At 45.8% G+C, this 16,191-nt stretch overlaps 2 protein-coding genes across 4 annotated transcripts; one reads left to right on the top strand and one right to left on the bottom strand.

Moving 5' to 3' along the window:
• Positions 1-1,184: 1,184 nt before the first annotated feature.
• LOC9642162 lies at positions 1,185-3,474 on the bottom strand. Its single transcript, XM_024678640.1, has 8 exons — positions 3,404-3,474; positions 3,143-3,342; positions 2,565-3,083; positions 2,365-2,516; positions 2,078-2,304; positions 1,831-2,030; positions 1,652-1,777; positions 1,185-1,571 (listed from the first exon to the last, which is right to left on the bottom strand). The coding sequence occupies exons 1-8, from the start codon at positions 3,429-3,431 to the stop codon at positions 1,473-1,475; spliced, it is 1,551 nt and encodes a 516-aa protein (XP_024534408.1). The 5' UTR covers positions 3,432-3,474; the 3' UTR covers positions 1,185-1,472.
• Positions 3,475-14,192: 10,718 nt separating this feature from the next.
• On the top strand, positions 14,193-15,819 carry LOC9642163. Of its 3 annotated transcripts, XM_024678399.1 has the most exons (5): positions 14,193-14,350; positions 14,466-14,519; positions 14,644-15,378; positions 15,459-15,680; positions 15,731-15,819. In XM_024678399.1, the coding sequence occupies exons 1-3, from the start codon at positions 14,210-14,212 to the stop codon at positions 15,082-15,084; spliced, it is 636 nt and encodes a 211-aa protein (XP_024534167.1). In that variant the 5' UTR covers positions 14,193-14,209; the 3' UTR covers positions 15,085-15,378; positions 15,459-15,680; positions 15,731-15,819. The 3 variants fall into 3 exon arrangements, with proteins under 3 accessions (XP_024534167.1, XP_024534166.1, XP_024534168.1); XM_024678398.1 differs by having other exon boundaries at positions 15,459-15,819; XM_024678400.1 differs by lacking the exon at positions 14,466-14,519 and having other exon boundaries at positions 15,459-15,819.
• Positions 15,820-16,191: the final 372 nt, after the last annotated feature.

The following is a 16,191-nucleotide window of genomic DNA, read 5'->3' on the forward strand; positions in this document are numbered from 1 at the left end:
TTCAATCAGTGCCATGCAGCAGCGAAACACTCTCGTACATCGTTGTTGCAGTGACTTCCATGACTGTTGGCGACCTGCGGATGCACTTGTATGATTCCAGGGCGGCAGCGTGGCTCTCTGCTGTAAGCTTCCCTATGCCAGACCGGGCCAATGGCGAGCTCTTTTGTTGTGCCACAGACGATGGCTTGAACAACTGCATGCTGCTCCAGGACGATCATCTGTACTTCTTCACTATTTCACCAGGAAATGTGACAACACTCAAATCCTTCAACGTGTGGAACCCCAAGGCCACCCTCCAAACCGTGGCAACCTGGACAAGCCTCCCCTTGGGCTTTGAACGGCAACCATCGTACGAAGACGCGGCTTGTTTTGCTAGGAGCGGATACGGCTATGCAAGAAAGGATATGTCTCTCATCTTTTGTGGAGGTGACTCTGCATTCTGGTGTGGTATGTTTGTAGCTGATCGTTGTGGTAATTGCAGGAAAGATACTGCTTGGCATGATGGACCCAAGTGACGACCTCAGCGACCGTGGAAGCCGCAGGTTTGGTTTTGTGTATCTGGATGAGGAGAGTCGCAGCTGGCAGGCGATGACATCCCTGAGCTTAGGCAGTGTTTTTTCGCCCGAAATCTTCAAAAAGTCTCCATGCACCTTCATGCTGGCTGCTGGAAACAATAACAGTACCGAGGTGACACTGCTCTTTCATTACAAATGGGGATGCGTTTTAGATCTAGCTTCTGGTACCTGGCGTGCCAATTATTGGTACCCAGAGGCAAAGGCATATGCGTTTCTTCCATTCTATCCTTCCTTCCAGAAGTTCTAGTTTTTGCAGTTGTCATCACCTAAGAAACATCACAACAATAAGTTATTTATTTATATGTAGGTTTTCTGCAAAATCCCCTAGAATATTCTTTGCATCTTACAATCACGACCATGAAGGCACTTTTATGAAAGACTGTAGCATAAATTGGTAACAGGAATAAAGAATTCCTTGACTACACAATGTTCTTGGATGGAGTGAACCTTAGTGTCTCACTTCTAAAGACTTGGTGTTTCCCAATTGTCACATCTTCTGATCAAATTGCCTGTTACTTGCTGTTCCTAGGCATCCCAATTCACCCTTGTTTATAGCGTTTAGAGAGCACGAGCTCGTAGGTTGGCGTGCAAGTTTCTCATGTTATTGGGAGCATAAATCATCTCGGTTCTTATAATTTTGTTTTTGTTCTTTTATTTTCAAAGCATTCTAATTTTTTAAGTAAATCGTGAAATACTCACCTTCAATAAAAAGATGTCAAAGATAGTTCATTATATCCCTCAGCAACAAAGAATTATGAAGCGACACCTTCTTGCATTTGCCTTCTCCAGGGAGCCAGAAGAACCTTTTTCATCCTTCTAGGAAGGTCCAAGGTTTCCCAGGGACGCTCGGATGGTGGCCACTTGTTCTGGGACTCCAATCCCCCTCAACCGAGTGAACTAACGTTCTTCTCGTTGTGGTCTATTTGGATTTGAGACCATGTCCATCATCATTTTCTCCGGAGAGTCTTGCCAGTTCCCAAAGGCCTTCAAATCCACCTAGGAAAAAACCCATCGGAAGTGAAACAGGCACATCTCACTCTCAAAACGCTCTCAGAAGTGAAAAAATCTGCACACACCTTTCTGCGCTGCTCAGCAAAAAGCTTTTCGCGTTGCTGGAATGTCGCCATTCTTTCCTGCGCGGTTTTACTCCCCAGGCCCCAGACTTCCACCTCCAAAACTTGGCAGCATAGTGGAGCATATCCCTGCTTAAGTCACAGATAAGTCTTGTTTTTAAACATTATCAAAGCGGAAGCACCTGATAAGGAAGAATAAATCCAGCTTGGTATGTCTTGTCCACAGCGTGATGCCTCAAAGTCACCGTGGAGAAGTCGTCACTGATCCAAATACGCTCGTTTTCCACGCTTCCACCAAAGCCAATTCCATTTGGCATCGGTCTAGAGTTGTAGCCACCACCAGGAGCAGTCTTGTGACTGTAGACATAGTTCTTCTCCTTGCCTGAATTGATGGAAAAATGAGAAACAGAAGAAAAAGTAATCACCGACCTGTAGGATGAAGAGCAATAAACTCGGGATCCAAACAGATCAAGCACGAGTTGCTAGTTCCATAGAAGTTACTCTTGTTTTCAAGGCCGCTGGGTATCACAGCCGCGAGCAACCAGGTCTTGGACGGATCTTCGGCAGACATCCCAGAAAAGAGAAACAGCACAGCTTCTCTATATCCTTCCACCTGTGACCATAAACGATTCATTCCTTTTCCATGCACAGGAGACCTGTAGCCTTCATCTTCCTTCTTAGAAAAGCAATCGAAAGTAAAAGACTAGTTTGAGTACCTGTAGAGGAGAGTAATTGAATCTTCCAAACACGCTGACAAGAGAGTGTCTCCAGTCTTGTCTTTGAGAGCCAGTGCTAGAGACCATAGCCTTCCTGGTGTCAAGTGTCCAGGCAAGTGAGAGAGGCCGCTTTTCACTTCGGTGTCCTCGTCCTGGAAAAACGATCTCAGTGTCAAAAGAAAAGCTTGAGGAGAGAGTACCTGAAACAAGCAGTACTGGACGTAATCCACGAACACGTTGCCAAGACTTGGAATAGTAGCAAGCATCCACGAGTATAAATCCTTGAGAGGGACTTTCTCGCTGTCTTGGAATGCCCCTCGGACGAGAGGCTCCACAACCGGCAATTCAATCCCGTTGCTTAGCCTTTTGTAGAAAGTCATCAGCCAGCAAAGCCAAAGAACGTCTCGGAATTCTCGGGAAGAAACCTGACCTTCCAAGTTCTCGTCCAGATCACTGGAAGTCTCGGACGAACTCTTCTTCCCTTGGCTCTTGAGGCTGCGCACGAAAAGCAGTAGAAATCTCAGTCTCGTAGACACTAAATTTTGCTGGCAGCAACCATCGTAGCCTTTGAGAAAACCTGGCCAACTTACGTATCCTTCCACGGGCTTGAAAGCCACCGCCGTGAGGGTCGACCCAAAATTCTCGAGCAAGGATTTTAAATCTGAGCTTTCTTCGCCGGGAAGATCTTTGATGCGTCCCACTTCCATGCCAAAACATCTCTGGATTCACGACGATCACCTGTAAGTTCCAGAAATTTTAAGAAGAAAAACCAACATACCTCGAGCTTTGATTCGTGAATAGCGTTTGGACCCTCGGATTTCGTCAAGCGCGAGAATGCGCTGGCCAGGAGCTCGAAATCTCGCCCCAGGCGACTCCGCAAGTTCTGTAGCTCCTTTTGCTCATCGGTGAGTGTGGAGGAAGCTCCGCCCATGGCACCGGACTGGAATCTCTCCCCAGGAAGAAAATCACGTAGGAATTCTTCACCACAGATGGATTCCCAAGATCAAATTCCGCTCAAGAAGGTCGCGATCACACTCACCGAAGCATCGCCACGGACACCATTGCATAGCTCCTCGCGTTCGCCAGAGGGCGACTCTCTTTAGGGCTAGCGCGCGACGTAACTATGTAAAAATTTCAAAGTAAACAACGTGGCAGCTTTTCATTGCGCTTTGTCAGTGACGTGGCATATTATTTTGTGGCACGTGTCAATCAATTTCGACTTTGGAGTGGACATCTCTTGTTCTTGTTTTTGGTCGGTATTTTACGTGTAGATTTTCTTTCTCTTCGTGGATTTTTTACGCGTTTTTCCTTTTCTTCACTTAGATCGATTTTTTTTTCCGGGCTTTTCTTCCTGCATAGACTGATCCATGGTTCATTTCTTTGATTCGTTTGATCCATTTGATTATTTTGTTTGAGCATTCGTGATCCATGGTTCGTTTCTATGATTTTTTTGTTTGTAGTCTTGATGGTACTATCAGTTGTTGTTCATACTCTTAACAGTTTCTTTTTGGTTTTTTAAACTAAAGCAGCTTGTTCGTGATTCCAAGACATGCGCCAACTCCAGGACCTGGTTTGTAAGCTTGTCATCTCGTTCTATTATCTTGCAATCCTGGATTAAACCTTCTGCAATCCTCTAACCCTAAACCCTAAACCCTTCTGATTAGTTTATTAAAATAATTCAGAAAGGCAACATATGATTAAAAAGAAGTATAAAAACTTGTCTGCATAATATTCTAACATCACTATTCAATTTTTCACCACTTAGTTTCCTTTCGTCAGCTTTGGCCCGCTTCACCACTTGCTCAGCTTTAACAGGCACACTCATTGACCCTCTGGCTGCTCCGCCATCGGCACTGCTGCTGTTGCCCGCTCCACCACTTGTTCGATTGTGTCCTCCTCCACTACCAGCTCAGGTCCAAGCTCTGTTGCCGAGTGAGGAAGTACTAGCGGCTAAAAAGGGCGTCGCTTCATCCTTTTCGATCTTATACCTTGCCAACTCTTGCAGTTCACCCTCCGAAAGCAGGAATCTTGAAGCTATTTCTTTCACCGGAGCATTTGTTGAAAGCAGTCGTTCAATGCCATATCCCTGGTCTGAGCGTCTTCAACTCTCTGCTGTCCGCAGGCCTCGATGCACCATGAAAACTCCCGGAAGCCCAGCGCAGCATTAAGTTGCCCAGTCTACTTGCAGCCTCAACATACAACAGACAACTCTTTTCTTAAGCTTCTCATGTCGCCCACGCTGTCCTCGCTGCAACATGCTCCCAGCAAGTGTCACTTCTTATGTAATGCTTTTTTGTCTACTCTTTTTTGTTCTTTCAGGAGTTGAGGAGCCCCTTGCGAGAGGTAATGCAAACGATTCTGAGCGCGAGTGCAAACTACTTGGTTTCTCGTTGAAACCAAAGACAGCTTTGGCCAGCACCGTGCCACCGCCAAAGATGACGGCGACAAGGATCTCGAGTTGGAAGCTTCCGGCTTCAGGAAGTGTTTTACTGGCCAGAACTGGAACCAGCATCAGCAACAAGCAGGACGTGCACCAAAGTAAGATCTCATTCGAGTCCAGAGCTCACTGCACCGTGTTTGGAACCTTTGAAAAGTAGAAGAGATTCAGAGTTTGGTGCTTCAAAAAATCCAAGTTTCCTGAGTACACGCAACTCCTGGAGGAGCTGCAGCATCTGTTCGGCATTGACGAGAACCTGAACGGGTCCGAGTGGCAAACTGTGTACGTAGATAACGAGCTCGTCGGAGACGACCCCTTAGACGTTTGTTGATTTCATGGTGTATTTGTTTAAAGAGTTTTTACATTTCAGGGCGATGCGATGCATACGGATCCTATCGCTCAGCAGGATTACGAGTAATTAAATAGCTCGTGCTTCGTTTTGAACTAATTGAGAACTTAGCTCAAGTTTAGGGTTCATCGTTGATGAAGGGCTAACGGGATTTCTTGAGGTAAGTTCGTTTAGGTAGGACTTTTCTTTGCGTTCGCAATATAAGACAGATTGCTGGGGACAAGAAAGCGAGGTATGATCAATGATAAACAAAGGCTAGAGGGTCAGAAACTCAACGTTTGAAGACACCAGGGTCGCTCTTTCTTTTCGATTGCAACGCAAAAGGGAGCCAGTGACACAGTGAAGCTAAGATGATATGCTCAAACAACTCAAACAAGTAAAGTGCAAAAAAACGGGCCAAGGAACTCCCAACGCGAAGGGATGTGGACAACGCTGTGTGTCACGTTGCCAGGTTCGCATGTGTTTCGATTTGTTCTAATTTTTTGTCATGAAGAAGCCAAGTGACGTGCTGGTGGTGCTCAACGACGATAAAAACTGAAAAACGCCATGTCACAGCGTGTGCCAAGAAGAAAAATGCTACTAGATTGGAGAGATTTTGTGTCAACGTTTTAGAGAGATTGTCAGTGCTTAGAGTTATGTTGTTGCTGCGCTCAACGCAAGGAGAAACAACATTCATCTTCAGAACTTCAATCCAGCTGAAGACGTACATGACAATAGTCCAACCTCAATGAAAACAACGATCATGATCCTTGACCGGGTCCACTCTCGCTCGCAAAGTAAATTTGTTTAGGGTTTTTCTTTGTGTTAGCAAGACAACGAAACCAGAGATATTTTCTGTGCTTGCAACGAGCTAAGAGATATGCTCTAGAATGATCAACGATAAAAGAAAGGCTAGAGGTGATAAAAAATTCGTGTTGAAACTCTCAACGTTTGAAGACACTGGGTTCGCTCTTTCTTTTCAATTGTCGACGCTATGCTCAACACAAAAGGGAGCAGGTGATACAGTCAAGCTAAGATGATATGCTCCTAAGTGCAAAACAACGGTCCAAGGAACTCTCAACGGGAAGGGAAACTTGTGAATACGAACAAAACTAACGATCATTGAAAGTTGACGCTTCATGAATTTCTTGTCATGAAAAAGTTATGTTGTTGCTGTGCTCAACGCAAGACCGAGAAGCAACGTTGGGCACCTCCGATCTTCAGAATTACTAAGTGGTCAAGGCTCAGAGAACCCATTTACTAGTCAACCTAGTGGAGTTTCTCTGACGATGGGATAGGCCTTCCTGCAGTTTGCACAAGGCCTTCTATAGTCCCCACAGCTACAACCAAACGTGACGCATCAACTAGTTTATCTTGATAAGAAGAAGACTTACCATTTACACTTGAACGCCGATACGTTCCAAAGAACAGCCACGGTCGAAGTGGTGTCAGAGCAATGCATCTCTTCTGAGATCTTGTCTGTTTTCTCGGCTGGAGAATAAAAAAAATGCGTGTGCTCGGTATCTAGATCCCACGACTTAATGCTCCAATCCTGGGAGTTAAAAAAAAGAATCCAATTCATGCAAAAGATCTATGCCAAAAGCTGTATCATACCTCTAGAGTGAGAGCATCAACTCTGCAAGAAAATTCACCATCATCAGCCAAACCTCTCACATTCTTAGTAAAATTTCCGGATCACGTGAAGTCCTCGCGTCAATTCGGAGAAATTAGCTCGGAAATCTCACCAGTGATGTGTTGCCCAACCAGCCGCGAAGAGTGCCTGCGAGTGATGAAATGCTCCACACTGTGGCCGAGCTCCACCGCTCTCGGCTCCCTGGACCTTCAGATACTGCCTCGCCGTCCAGTCCATCGCTGCTCCCTATAAACCCCCTTATATCTGCGTCACACCTTTCGCGCCATGGCGTCGCTCCCGGATCCACATACACAAAACCCTAGCTCACCTCGCGCGAAGCTCCTACAAGCTATACTGCTGCCAGTGTAGAGCTCGCACCGAATTCCAAGTGGTTAAAATCCAACGGTGCAGATTTCCGAGCCCTAGGGTTTAGGGTTTATCCACCGCGCGCCTCCTCCAAGAGTTCTCTGTTCTCACGGCTGGCATGCTCGGCATTCCTGCCTTCCATTGCCCCAGATGGGATTTTCCAGCCAGGGGGATTGGATTGCACAGGCCTAAAACCCGTGCTCTTCTGCTAGCCTTCAGGCTGCAAATCCGTGCTCTTCCGCCAGCAATAGAAGAAATGAGAAGGAAAGGGAAGAAAGGAGTGGCTTTGAAAGCCTCGACTGCTGGAAGGCTGACAACGTGACGAAGAAGGCTCCTGCGAGAAAATCTAAACGGACAGCAAAGCCGCAAGAAGAGACCCTAAGGATCATATAAGAAAAATGCCAGATCCAAGCAGCAAACGGTGCCTGTGGAACAAAAGCCCGTGAAGAACGAATTGAATGCTACGAAAGAAGATGACTCAGGAAAGGTGAAAGCTGTCGCGAAAGCAACGAAGCTGAAGCCTCCCATGGACGTAAAAGATGGTGAAGATTCGAAGTAAGTCCTCAAGAAGCCAGAAGAAGGCTGAAGTAGTAGAAGCCATCGCCTGGCACATTCTCGAGATGATTAAGCTGGAAGGCATCATGAAGAAGGGGCTTAGTAAATCCGCTGGAAGAATCCAGTCAGCTGCTGGCTTGGAGAAGGAGATCGAGCGCTCCCTGCGCAGAGATTTCTCCAGCACACAGCAAGGGACAAGTGAGCTTTCCGGCACAGCTTGTGAGCCACAACGGCGTCAAACTGGACCAGTTCTCGCTCACTGCTGGCGATGCTGAGGCCGTAGACGTACTCTCCAGCACGCTTTCGACACCGGATGGTGGCGGCGTTCTTGTCGCGCTACTTCAGCGAGGATGTGAACTACGGCTTCACGGCCAACATGGAGGAGCAGCAACTCGACGCTGTTTCGTCCGGGAACATGAAGTGGAACGCAGTGTTGCAGCAGTTCTGGCGAAACTTCCACGACAAAGGTAGCAGACATGCAACAGGTAGACGACTAGCTTTCCAGCCCATGCGGTTTTGACCCGCCAAGGTTGCTCGCCAATGTTAAAGAGCTCTTTCTCAATTGTGTGAAATCCTTCTGTATATCACATCTTGGATCTGGAGAGCCTTCATGAGCATGGAGGAATATAGACTCACGACTAGTACGAAATCATTTGGACCACGAAGACTGCCGTATGAACGAAGCCTTCACAAGCACGGAGGCGTGACACACACGACTAGCGTTCTGGCCCATGCGTTTTTGACCCGCCAACTTTGCTCGACATAAAAAGGAAAGCAGTTCGAGCAGAGCTTCGTGGCAAAGAGAAAAAAAGAGATTTAGTTCATTGCAGGCATGGGAGGGGCTCTTGTTCTTGGTGCTTATGTAATGCTCTGCATTTCAGCTTGTATACAGGCATGGGAAATGTATGAGCTCCAGGCTTTGCTTGTGTTTAAAGGAGGTTTATCAAATCACACTGCTCTATACGGCTGGACAATGGAAAATTCTCACAATCTCTGTGTGTCTTGGGAAGGAGTGACCTGCAGTAATGTTACTGGTCATGTTATAATGCTCGATTTGTGGGATCTCAATCTGGAAGGAATAATCAGTCCGGAAGTATCCAAGTTGAAAAATCTGGAGGTGCTTGACCTCTCTCGGAATGAGCCTCTACCAAAAGAGTTTGGAATGATGAAGAAATTGAAACAATTGTATTTGTCATGTGAAATTCTGGAATTTATTGGCAATTTCTCATCGCTTGAATGTATTCGGGCTGACATTGCTATTGGAGGAATACCGAGGTCAATTGGGCAGCTAGAAAACCTACTTCACGTTGAAATTTTATATGACTATATTTTTGGGTCAATCCGGAGGAAATATACATTGAGCCTAATAACATTATTGAAAGTTTTATACCATTGTCACTCACGCTTCTACCTCTTCTCAAAGTTTTATCTTTGACTCGTTTGAATGGTACTGGGGCAATCCCAAAAGAAGTATAGAACTTGACTCATTTGGAGGAGCTTACTCTAAGACATTGCTCCTTGATAGGTTCATTAACACCACAACTTGGTGTTCAATTTAGAATTCTGGATTTGTCCAACAACTTTCTATCATTATTTTCAAGTTATCTTCAGAGTTTAGATATGAGTTATAGCATGTTCTGTGGAAGCATACCAGTCAGCTTAGGACAAATGGGAGGACTAACGAGCCTAGACCTTAGCAATAACAGGTTCACAGGTAAGCTTGGGGCATTTATCAAATTTAAGTTATCTTTATTTGAGTAACAATTTGTTGACTGGTGCTATACCAATGCACTTAAGGCAGCTATCGAATCTGAAACTTCTTGACTTGCATATCAACAGTTTAAATGGCATCTTACCAAATTTCCTGACAACAATTTCAATTCAAGAATTGGATCTATTAGGCAACAAATTCAACAGACATATGCCCATTTCAAGGGATATGGACTACCTAGATTTGTCAGAGAACATGCTCACTGGGGAAATACCAAGAATAAGTACTGGGCCTTCATGTAATTTGCAACACTTGGATGTGAGCAGTAATAGATTAGTTGGGGGTCTGCCAAATTGGCTCAAGCACTACACTGGTCTACATTTCTTCGGGTTCATAATAACTCTTTGAGTGGAAATCTTGTCTTCAAAAACATGACAAGTCTTTTATATCTTTCACTCTCATATAACAAATTTAAAGGTGAACTACCAGAAAGTCCATCACAAGAAACACAGCACATTATCATCAGTGATAACAGGTTTTCTGGCAAAATTCCTTCATTTCTTTCACATTTCAAAGATCTCACTGTGCTAATCATTGGTGGAAACAGATTCCATGGACCAATACCTGATTGGCTGTGGAACATGCCCCACCTTTGCGTCCTTGATCTCTCCCACAACAAGTTTGAAGGATGTCTTCCAAGTTCTATAAGCCAATTAGATGCATTCAAACATGCCAAAATCTTAGTCCTCAACAATGGAGACCATTAATGCTTATGGTCAAAGGAAAAGAATAACAATTTCCATATTTTGATCTATCAAATACCATCCTTAATCTGTCATCCAACCAATTGACGGGAGTGATTCCTCCAAGTTTGGGTGAGTCAGATAAACTCCGCATCCTCAATCTCTTTAATAATCACTTTTCTGGAAACATTCCCCTAACTCTAGGCAAGATAGTACAGCTAGAGCAGCTGGACTTCTCCTTTAACAACATTACTGGACACATTCCCAATACGCTTCAAGAACTTCATTCATTGTCATCTTTGAATCTTTCATTCAATATGCTTGACAGGCAAATGAGCACATTTGAAAAGTCAAGCTATTTGGAAAATCCAGGCTTCTGTGGAAAGCCATTTGACAAAGAGTGTCCCAGCAATAGTAGCTCCACATTATTGGCTTATGAGCACTTCAGTAGCTGGTGGCAGGAAAATATGTTATTATGGGCATTTACACTTGGCTTCATAATTTCACTCATATAGGTAAGCATATGTATGAGCATATTTACAAGGGTTAGGGTTTATATGGTTCATTTTTCTAGTAACAACTAACTATATGAAGTTGTAGAGAAAACTACTTATAAAGTTGAATACTTGTTACTAGAAAGTAACAAGTAGAATAAGATCTCTCAAGTTTGTCCTCGTGGCATTTCTAGCTTCCATTGCTGCATGTAGGATATCGTGTGGGATTTTCAGGCCAAGGGTGATGGCACAAATCTGTGCTTATTCTTCCACTAAGAGTAGAAAATAAGGCTGAGAATTTGACAAATTGAGGGAAGCTTATACCAAAGAAATATAAGAAAAATGCCAAATCCAAACAACAGGCAGTGGGATGACTACCAATGCTGCAAAGAAGAAGGAACGAAAGAAGATGGAAAGCAACGAAGCCCCAAGGAAGTTGCAGCCCCAGAATGCAAGAACTGGATCGACCCAGTGTTCATGTACCTGGGAGTTCTCAAAAGATCACGAATGAACCAGGTGATCACAAAACATGACAAGCAATGATGTTCTCACATTGAAGGTTGCATCGGTGCAAGGAAAATAGTGAGGGACAGGTGACTCACGGAAGAGCTCCACAACTTGCTCTGCCTTTGGGCACAGCAGGATTGTGCAAGGTGTGTGCTTCTGCAACTTTTCTTTTCTCTACATCTTGGACTCAAGACAATGAACATACATTTCCAATGATGCAAAGCAGCTGATCTTCTGTGCGACACATTTTTCAAAGGCTACTGGAGATTTCCACCAAGAAGAAATTGGCCAAGTAAGTCCTTCTAAATGTAATATCAATTTTGAAAATGTTTGGTGCTCGTCCAGGATTCCTTTGATAAACTCCATTCCGTTCCCACAACATTGCGATACTACTTGGAGGGCCTTCAAGACCTTGATATTGATGATCCTCAAGCTTTACTCCAAGAGACTTATCCTTCAACAGATCACAAATGATCAACGAGTATGTTTTGCTCGTTTCCTGTTCCATCTGACTGCCTTCCAGATATGCATTTGAGACAGCTTCGGTTAGAGATGCCAGCGGCTGATCAAGCATCGGTTTGGAAGGAAAAGAATGGCTGGAGTGGCTTTCACACCCACGCTTTTTCTAAACCAAGGCTGAGCAAAATCCTTGAGATGCAAGAAAAGGGCTGAAGTAATAGTTGCAACTGCCACTGATTCCTCCAAAGAGAGAATAGAACAAGAAAATGGGCTGCTCTCACGGGAAAGGTGGTGGCCATGGTGGAGTCTCCTGCCAAGGCCAAAACAATAGAGAAGTACCTGGAAGAGAACAATGTGGCGAGCTATAGTGACATACCAAACTCAAGTTAGCACAGGCGATGGACATAAGTACGCAAGCGTAATGGATAAGCCTAGATGAGGAAGATTAAAAACGATGAACGGCTTGGATTTACTTTGAATTACAACCAGGATTTAAGTTATAGGACCATTACAGTGAATTGGTCCAAGCATTCCCATGGTGACTTAACCAATGCTCTCGTAAACACAAGCTTGCACCAAGTATAATGTGCTTGGCGAAGATGTACATGACAACCTGAATGAAAACAACGATCATGCAAACTCCGAAGTCAAAGGAATGTGCATAGCACGAATTTACAAGAAAAGACGCTTGAATCAACTCGTATACTGTTTGTTCTAACTAGGATGTTTGCTGTTCAACGAAATGGAAGTCGAAGTTTAACAGGTTCAGTTTGTTCTAACCAGAATGTTTGTTCAGCGAACTGAGAGGCTTCAACCTTCCAGGTCTATGTTCTCCGTAGTTTTCTTTGTGGTTTTTCTAACTTCCTTTTGTTTTTGCAACACCATGAGATTGCAACGGTGCCATAGAACAACGTTTCAGGGCCAGCTATGGAAGTTTACGCTTTGGCAGCGGCAAAACGTACACAAAGCACTCTGTGGTTTCCTTGAAAAGAAATGAATACATTTACAATGTTGCAAACATTTGTCGAGTAGTTGTGTCAAAAAACACTAAAGTAGCTTGTGAGATTCCCAGAGACGAGCGTCTGGGCGCTGTGGCAGCTACTCAAGAGCTCGTTATACCTCTTGTGACTGTCTGAGCTTGAAGACCTTGGGCTCGTCACCTCCAAAACTTCCAAGCCGATCCCCTCTGGCGTGAGCTTCGTGTCCTCTGTCCACAGCCGAGGAATTTCTTCCAGTCCAGTCGCTGCTGCCTGAGCGTTTTCATCCAGCCTTTTGTCCAGCCTTGCACTAGCTCGTCCAGTCGTGCCTCTGGCTCCGTCTGAAGTAGCACTGCCTCTTCTTCGTCCGTGGCCTTCGGGAGTAGACTCAAAAGGAGCTCATCTCCACTTCTCAGGTACTCGAGCTCGCTCGTGTATCACGGGCAGTCTCGGTCTCCTGGTGTACTGCTGGTTGTACCTCTCCACAAAACTCACAACCTTTCCTGGATCGACTTGGGGACGTCACCACCTTGGAACCGAAACGCAAACGCGAGACTCTTTTCGTAGTCCCCTACCTCGTCTCTGAAAGGATATATCGCAAGAGATAAACCGTCGGGAGAGGCTCAGAAAATGCTCCGGAACACCCGATGCCACCGGGAGCCACCTTCCGCACTGCTCCATCCAAAATGCTGGCTGCGACACGGTTAGCCTCCGGTTCTTCGTAGCCGAGAGGTACACTTCCAGCGGAGAGCTCTCACGCAGTCGAGGATTGCCTCCGCCGACAACGGTGAGAGAGCTAGAGCAAACGCGGTTCGTCAAGGCGAGGAAAGGGAGGCTGTCGGTCCAGCGCGTAGAAAATTGGCTGCAAAGTCGCAAAGCTGTTCCAGCCTGCGGGAGGAGTGTCCAGATCCTTATACCAAGCTTCCGGCGAAGTAAGGCAAGGTCGGGAGGAGGCCAGTGACTGGGACTCGTACTGGCAGCGTTTGTCAGCTCAGACTCTAGCCAGGGGTATTGAGTGGCTCACGACTTTAGCGCCGGCTCACCCTGCTGTTGCTGTGGATCTCCGCGACTTGGTGGCAGAAAAGCTCCTCCATGGGAAGAAACCCCTGGAGACTATGTAGCAGTCTTCAACAAAGCGCTCCACGACGCTACAGCGCACTGCAGTAGAATCTGTGCTCGCTTTTCCCAGTGATCGATAAGACTATCCAGCGGCTGCATGTGTAGATGAAGCAGCAGCGCCAACTCTTCTTCTGGGGGCGGCCTTCTGTTGAGATTGCCTTCGTCTGATCCAAAGCCACTTGAAAATACCAACAGTGGCACAAAGGTCCCGGTCGGAAGAGCGAATGTAGCTTGCTGCGCATCCTGCTTAGAGGCGAGCCTTCGTCAACCAAGAACAGCGCTTGCCCCGTTGATACTGTCGAGAATGCACAGGGCACCCAAAAGGTGGTTGTAGTTAGATTAACTTCTAAGTTGATTTTTGTTTCTAAATTTGGTTTATGTTGGGGCATAAATATAGAAGTGTTCAAAATTCCACGTGTACCTATATTGTTCACATGGGCAGCCAATATTTTGACGCGTGTCAGCCAAGTCAGCATTGGCATTTCTAGGGTTACGTCGAGTGAGGGGAGGAGAGGGATGTTGCTTATGGCGGTTTGTGGATGCACCACGCCCACCGAGGAGCTCCCAACCAGTCGGCCGCCTCCGCGATCGCGAAGGAAGAGCAGCGCCATCACTGCCGCTAGGCTCTCCAATGCCGATCCAGAAATCGCCAGAAAGGTACACTAGATTTTGATCCTTCGCGCATCTCCATCGTTCTTTGATTTTGTGTGTAGATTTTCTTTCTCTTTGTTGCTGGATTTCTTACACTTTTCTTTGTCTTTCTTTCACTTAGATCGATTGTTTTTCTAGCTTCTCAGGCTTCTCTTCGTGCATCGTGAGATCCATGGTTCGTTTTTTTTATCCTCTTGTTTGAGCTTTGGTTTGTTTCTTTGATTCTTTTGTTTTGATTACTGTTTGTTCGTTGTTGTTCATACTCTTCTAAAAGTTTTATTTTTTTTGGTTTTTTCCAGTTGGAAGAACTTAACCAGCTTCGTCGTGATTCCAAGACCCGCACCTTGAACGCGCCGCTCCAGAAGAAATACGACGACCTCGAGAACAGCCTCAACAAATGCAAAGACGACCTCCGCGACCTTCAGCGAAAGGCAGTCACGGCATCGCCGTCTCAGCTGCGCAGCAAGTACGAAGCACTCGGCGATGAGCTAAAGAAGTACAAGCAAGATCTGGAAGCTCTCCACAGCGAGACACAGTCGGCGGACTCGGAAAGCTTGCAGAAGAAGTACGAGGCTTTGCAGTTCGTTCTTCTCAGGTACCGGAAAGACATCGAGGACGAGCTCCAGAAATGCTGGACACAGCTGAAGCTCCTTCATCTCGAATCTCAGCTCGCGAGCCCGACTCATGGTAAAACAGAGAAAGGTTCTAGCAGGCCAGAGTCACAAGATCTTCGCAAGTGATGGTGGTGGTGGTAGAAACAGGCGTAGTTTTTTTTTTTCCTCGGGCCGTGAAGGACTCTTTGGTGAAAGTTTTCATCCAGTGACAAGCTTTGACGATGGTGGTGAAGGTGAAGGCGAAGGCGAAGGTGACGGTGAGAGCGAAGCAGGCGGTGACGAAACCTCGGCGTGTAAAGGAAGTGAGACGGAGAGCGAAGCTGACAAGCTTCGTCTCGTTCCATTAGCTCTGGAGAGAAATCCTCGACGGCCACGCTGCGCGCTGCTTTGGAAGCCACCACTTCCGGATTCTCGAGATAAGTAAGATCTCTCGTTTTCCCGATTCGTCGACTCGAAAACTCACTCTTTGTTCTTGCTTTGTTTTGGTTTTTTCTTTGCAGGACCAAGCACTACGACGAACGCAAGCTCTTGGAGCATTTGACTTGTCGGAAGCACCGGCTGGGATACCGAAGCAAGCCGCCCAAGTACTTTCCACAGTGCGAGGTGGAAAACTGTGGAGATTCTTTCTAAGAAGAGGAGAAAAAAAAATTGGAATCGTGCCGCGAGAGAGCTTGGCTGGATCCGTGGAGGAACTCTCGTCGCGGAGCGCGAGAATTCTGGAAGTTAAGTCTTGGATTTCAAGCTCCATACTAATGAATTCGACAACGTGCAGCACATACACTCAAAGAATCTTGTCGCGTCACCGAATAGAAAAATTCAACACGAAAGAACTTCCTAGAGCATGGGACGTGATCTTGATTCTATCAGCTGGCCATTACCTGCGCGATGACTTCATCAACTCCAAACTTGATGGAAGTGTTTGTGAGTCATATTTCTTCTAACCTCTATCATGGTTTCCAGTCTCCACACATGGTTTTAAATGAAATTGCTATTTCTTGACAGTTTTGGTACATATGGTTCTTAAATTTTTATGCTGTCAATGTTGGAGGTAAAGCGTCCTGCGCGTTCGCGTGAAAGCTTTTCGCAAGACTTGACTTCGCAGTCAGAAATGGAGGCGCCCGCTTTTGGTTGACTTAGCCCACTAATCATGCTTATGCACCTTTAATTGGCCGGATCGAACCCCGGACCGGGGCGTTTTAGGCCAAAAAGCTGGGCATTATAAGGAATAATAAG

The sequence above is a fragment of the Selaginella moellendorffii genome, unplaced genomic scaffold, assembly GCF_000143415.4.
Source record: "Selaginella moellendorffii unplaced genomic scaffold, v1.0 SELMOscaffold_22, whole genome shotgun sequence".
Lineage (NCBI taxonomy): Eukaryota > Viridiplantae > Streptophyta > Lycopodiopsida > Selaginellales > Selaginellaceae > Selaginella > Selaginella moellendorffii.

Bases quoted from the DNA above. Each gene is read 5' to 3' on its own strand.
- LOC9642162 (XM_024678640.1), bottom strand. From the start codon at position 3,431: ATGCAATGGTGTCCGTGGCGATGCTTCG. The intron at 3,084-3,142 runs GTATGTTGGTTT...TCGTGAATCCAG, and splicing joins TTCACGAATCAAAGCTCGAG to AGATGTTTTGGCATGGAAGT. The intron at 1,572-1,651 runs GTGTGTGCAGAT...GTTTTTTCCTAG, and splicing joins TTGCTGAGCAGCGCAGAAAG to GTGGATTTGAAGGCCTTTGG.
- LOC9642163 (XM_024678398.1), top strand. From the start codon at position 14,210: ATGTTGCTTATGGCGGTTTGTGGATGCACCACGCCCACCGAGGAGCTC. The intron at 14,351-14,465 runs GTACACTAGATT...TCTTTCACTTAG, and splicing joins ATCCAGAAATCGCCAGAAAG to ATCGATTGTTTTTCTAGCTT. The intron at 14,520-14,643 runs GTTCGTTTTTTT...GGTTTTTTCCAG, and splicing joins CGTGCATCGTGAGATCCATG to TTGGAAGAACTTAACCAGCT.